The sequence below is a fragment of the Morone saxatilis genome, unplaced genomic scaffold (assembly GCF_004916995.1).
Source record: "Morone saxatilis isolate NCDOM2014 unplaced genomic scaffold, NCSU_SB_2.0 Contig21, whole genome shotgun sequence".
Taxonomy (NCBI): Eukaryota; Metazoa; Chordata; class Actinopteri; family Moronidae; genus Morone; species Morone saxatilis.
In genome coordinates this window covers 21432566-21438534 of record NW_023339774.1, presented here as the reverse complement: position 1 = coordinate 21438534, position 5969 = coordinate 21432566, and the positions used below count along the sequence as shown (strand labels likewise).

At 37.8% G+C, this 5969-nt stretch overlaps 1 protein-coding gene across 1 annotated transcript in view; it reads right to left on the bottom strand.

Moving 5' to 3' along the window:
- LOC118333130 (calcium/calmodulin-dependent protein kinase type II subunit beta) overlaps window positions 1-5969 on the bottom strand; it is a gene marked incomplete in the record, with an annotated part of 45950 nt that overhangs the window by 16319 nt on the left and 23662 nt on the right. Inside the window, 1 exon segment of the mRNA XM_035668667.1 lies at window positions 4741-4775. Coding sequence (XP_035524560.1) covers window positions 4741-4775 — 35 coding nt within the window.

Below are 5969 nucleotides of genomic sequence, written 5' to 3'. Positions count from 1 at the left end.
ACCTATGAATATTATATTTCTGACAATAGATCCTCCTCAATGTTACACACTGGACCTTTAACAGCATTTAAATGATGCCTAATTTAGCCACGATTTAACTTGCAACTCACCAAAACACAGTTTACTGTGTTATTCAATGTGCACACACACTCCTCAGTATCAGGACATACGAGAGCAGTTACTGTAAATAATAATACTGTGAGGTGTTAATTTTGGGTGTAAAAGCTCAAGAAAACAGTCTTTTTCTTATTATGACTTTTACAACAGAGCCACCAGTCCTCAGTTTAAATGTCACTCCCCTCTAAGGATGATGAAGCACTCTACCACAACCATTATATAACAATCGATTTCAACTCTCGCTGATTGCCCTTAGTTACTGCACCTGCCTGGAAATAAAAAAATGAGCATATTGCCAGGAAATGGCTGGAAACTGAAACGAGTGTGTAAGACAGGGAGAGGAGGGAGAGGAGGGAGGGCGTCTGTGCTAATGCAGAAATAGCTCCGGGGTTGTGTGCATGTGTGTGACGTCAGGGTGCAGCAAAGGAGAAGCTGAGATTATGTAATGATAGATTAATCATCTGGTGGGGAAATAATCTGAGATTAGCATCAGGCCACCCTGAGGAGAGAGAGAGGGGAGGAGGGTAGAGGACAGGGAGGAAGAGGAAGGAGGCCGAAGGAGGAAAAGGGAGATTAGGTTAATGAAAGAGAGAGTGTCACAGAGAGGAGAGGATGAGAGAGACCAGATGCTTTTATATTAAATACACACTTCAACTCCAAAAGGTAAAGTTCTCCAAAAAGTTTATAGTTTGTTCTTTTTTCTGTGCAAAAACATCCATCTACTGTGTGCATAAAGTAATTATCTTCCATATCTACACATATATTTACTAAATAAGGTTGAATAATAATTGCAATATTATCAGAATCAGAATATGGTATAAGTGCGATATGCAAATCGCTGGAAGCTCCAATTCTTTTAAAGGTAAAATGTGACAAACAGCATTATAATGTAAAGTACTGTAGAGCTGCAGAGAAACTCTGGTCTATAAATATTCTTCTCCAGGTTTAAGGAAACATATTTGTTTGTTACAGACCACAAAAAAAATCTTACATCATCATTTCAATAGTTTGTAAAGTGACTCATATCACAATATCTGTCAAAGCAATATGATGGTTTTACTATATTGTGCAGCCCTGATACAAATAATATCTCCTCTACGTATAAAATTATAATCTTGTGTGAATAAGATCTTTTACAGCCCCGGTTGTATAAAAGCTCGTAGGCAAAGGTTGCCCTTAAATTATCATCTAATGAAGCCTTAGAGAAAGATTTGTTGCATAAAATCCCCTGAAGGATTTCAAGTGTTTGCTCAACACTTCTTAATTATTCCCTTGCACACTGCTATTGTTTTAAAGTCTGTAATGGGAGCCCTGTTCCCTAAGCCAGTGGTTCCCAACCGGGGGGTCAGGACCCCCACTAGGGGTCGCCAAAGCTTCACAGGCGGTCGTGAGGCCTTCTTCTTAAAAAATATACACAGTAGGCCTGTATCTCAGTGTTTGGCTCACTTCTGTGAAGAAATGTAAAGTAAATTCTAATAGAACAATGGCCAACAACCAGGGACAGGAACTTGTCTAAAAATAAGCCTATTAAGTCTGCATGATTGTTAAAAAATAATAGAAAATTCACAATACAGACAGAGGATTGTATAAAAAGTTCCCTAAACAGGTAATAATCTGCTCGAAAATTCATCCAAAATCACTCCGTTTTTACACAAACTTCCTTCAGTTACTGAGTTCACTGTTTGGGTTCTTTGTACAGTTTTGAATATAATATTAATTATTTATAAAATATGTTTTTTACTGAATGATACAAAAGTAAAAAGGTTGGGAACCACTGCACTAAACCCTATCCTGCACCCAACTGGTGCAACATAAGACAACAGCTGAATTTATACTAATTGAAGAGGAGGAGACACATTTTCGGGACAGGAAAACCAACCGGACGCTACGAGCGATGAACAACAAGTAGAGCGGAGGTCAGATAGTTTTAGTTTGTCCTAATGAAGATGTCCTAACCTGCTCCATCAGCAAACAGGCTGAGCATTGCTTGTTTGAAAAAGAAACCTTCGCTCTGGTTCTATTTTTTGAGAAGTTTCGTACACTTCCTCCACCTCAAACCTGCTGCAACCAAGTGTGGAGAGTCATCAGTCAACACGAGCAAGTGGGAGATGTTTGCTTTCTGCTAGAGATGCAAAAAAGCTAGTTTATGAGATTGAGAAGCGGCACATCTTATACTGTATGATCCACAGCACCGTTTTTATCAGGATATTCCCAAAAAGGAGAAGAATTCAGAGAGCTGTTGTAATAAAAAGATCCATATTGTGTGTGCGGAGGTTAGTATCTTCTGCACAAGACACGGTTGTTCATACAAGATAATAACTTGTGCTACACAACATAATAATATAAAATGATATGTAATATTCCTATAAGATCAAACAATCATCCTCTGGACGTCTGGAGCTCTGAATTTAACCGGCGACCTCCGATACAGAGTACACTGAACTGCTCACACAGAAGCTTCACACTGACTCACGCAAACACACACATGCATTGACGCCACATACACACAAACATACATTTGCAGCATTACATTACACACTGACGCTCACACACTGACGAGGGGAAGCAGAGGTGCACCGATAACGTCTGCAGATTCAGCGTCTGAGGATTCTCTCCAGGAAATGAAAGCAATACTTTAATGAGCTTCGCTTTGGCACCGGCAAATGTTTTGGGTGAAAAATGTCTGCAGAGGAGTGATGAGCAGTGCCCGCTGTGCCAAACTGAGAGTGGAGAGGAGGTTACACAACCTCCCCCAACCCCCATCAAAGCAGCCGGTTAGAGAGAAGTTAGCATCAGGAGTGAGAGGGTGCAACCTTCAAAATAAAAGTGCTAAATATCCACTTCAGTAAGGACAGAAGTTAAGAAGTGTCCTTGCTTTCTTTAGGTTATATTTCGTATTGTATCATTACTGTTTGTTTTAAGGAGGTTGGAAAAGTACACACATTTATTTACTTTACTCGGAAATGAAGTATAAAAGTATAAAAGTAAAAGTTACTCCCTGAAACTTCAAAATCTTTAATTCCCTTCTAAAAACACTTTTATAACTTGTATGTAAATTTACACAATATTTCTTGTCTATCCTTGTGACTTATTATATTTTAATCTTTTATTTTATTTCATTTCAGCACACACTGCTATGTTTTCTTTACTATTATTGTTGTTATAAAGCTACTTTCTATCTTTTTGAACATTGTCTTCATTGGGAAAAGTTGCCAATTTGGCTAATTGTCTATTTTAATACACATGACTTTGTAATATTTAATGTCTTATAATAAACTATTTCTACAATGATGGATGTTAACTGTGCTACTTGGATCATAATGTATAAGATAATACTATATAGGCAAAATCTAAAGTCACACCTGTATTTATATTCATTTAATCATATATAAAGTAAGTTTAAAAGTTATTATAGTTTTGTATTTGTCATTAGTTTTTATTTTTATTTCATTTTTAATGTTTGTTTTCTCTTCAGTTTAGTTTCAAGAGTGGGTTCACTGGTTTCACTTTAGGTTTTATTGTTTAAAATGTTTAGTTTTTATTAGTTTCAGTGTTATTTTGGTTATTTTTTATTACAATATTGGGGTATTTGTCAGTGGTAAGATTTAAGAAGTTCATATTCTAATACAAACACACTGACCAACGGTCATGTAGACATCCAGAGCCTCAAACAAATATCACCAATAACTCCTCGTGCTTGTTGTGTCGACACGTTGGACTAAAACTGAAGACATTTCCTTCCTTTATTTGTTGTTGTTTGTTTGTTTTGTAAGTACACAATATTGTTTCAGCTTGTTTGTTTATTTCAGTGAAATAAAATTATTTCTCACACCTAGTTTAGTTCAGTTTTAGTTTGGAATCATAAAGTTGGCACAAAGTACTGATATAGTTCAAATTCATTCAGAACTTCTTGTGCATCAGAAACACTTTGTTACGTTAAAGAAATATAAATAACATTAAAATGTGTATTATATTACAAGATCTAACAACTATATATAGAACATAGTAAAATATAAACAAAGAAATAGGAAGTATGTTCATTGTAATACGATATATAGAAGTTAGAAATATATGTTTGCTACAGTGTAATAAATAATGAATAAATATTAATAATAGCTGAATCCTTAAAGAATAGCAGTATTAGTGACAGAATAATATATTTATAGTATATTGAATATTGTAGTTAACCCTAACCCTAACAAAATATAGTAGTTTGGATATTTATCAACTTTATTTGTTCAGTTTTATCATTATTTCTTTTTCACCCTTAAAAAAAGACTCAATAATGTCACATTACCTGATAAATATCATACAAATCTACAGACTATAGTATCGATGAATCTCTGAGCTCCAACGTGACAGAACAACAGAAAAGTTCAGGAAGTGACACACACACACACACACACACACACACACACACAGACACACACACAGGATGCTTACACTGTTCCTTTAAGGCCAACGTTGAAAACATTAAAGTGAACGTGACAGCAGTTCAACAAAAAGTCCAGTCACCTCTAACGCATCAGCCTTCAATATTTATGGAACAATAAAAGTTAAAGGGGCGTCTCGGCGGCCGGAAGGACGTCCCAAGGATGTAAAAGAAGAGACGAGCTAGCTTACCTTGACGTCTGCCTTCTTGTTGAGGAGACTCTTGGCTGCTGCAGAGAGGCAGAAGGACACACCTTCAGACGGCAGAGTACACATCATACACCTTCAGACGACCACAGCGCTCTAGAATCTGCTCACGGGCTGCACGGCGGCGGCGCATGCAACGCACGGGAGGGAAACTCTCAGCAAAGAAGGAAAAAGGAAACATGCAGGACCCACGGACAGAGTGACAGCTCGTCTATGCACATATCCTCCCTTTCTCCACCCTTAAGGGGAGATAAAAAAAACACCCAGAATTCATCCCTTCAACCCCTCCCTCCGTCCTGTAAAAAAGACATTAAAACCGATGAATAAACACACACACACACACATCCAACTGGCACCTCCTAACCCTGATCCACTGCCCAGAGCATTAGATAAGCAGAGGGCATGAGGAGAGGGAAAAAAAAGTCAAACTAATTCTCCGTATAATCCAAAATACACTCACACACAGATGCGAGAGGGAGGGATTAGGAGTGAAAGCATTGAGGGAAGGGAAACGGAGATGCAGGTACGTGATAATGGGTTTGTTAATCTCAAGAGTGGGTCGGATTAGTTGGGCAGAGTTCATCGATGGGCATAAACAACGCACCCAGAAGAAGCCGCAACAGAAACAGTAAAGGATAAAGGAGGAAGGAGACGATCCTGCTGACGTTAATCCTCCATCAGTGTGTGTGTGTGTATGTGTGTGTGTGTGAGCCTCAACTTGAAAGCAAGAGTCACACTTAAAGTCCTCCCTCCAGTCAGGAATCAGTTCCTACAGTTGGATGACAGGAAGTCGCTGGTTTTCCCGACTGCTTTCCTTCAGGGAAACTGCAGCAAACGGACTGTATTTTATGGATATTTCGTATTATATTTAATGTGTAACAGGAGAGACCAGCTGATAAACTGAACAATGCACACAAACGGTGAACTCAGTAACTGCAGGAAGTTTGTGTAAAACCAGAGATTTTGGATGAATTTTGAGCAGATTATTTCCTGAATATTGATCAGAGACGAGTTTTAGTTTTTGGAACTTTTTATCCAATTCTTTGTCTGTATTTTGTTTTATTTGTTTTATCCATTTGTGTCCGCAACTGAACTTTAAAAATTTCAATGGAAAGTGAGTTTTTCCACTGATCAGCTGTAACTTTATGAGCACTGACAGTGAATAACACAGATTATCTGGTTGTCAGGGCTTATTAGAAGCAGGAAAAATGGGC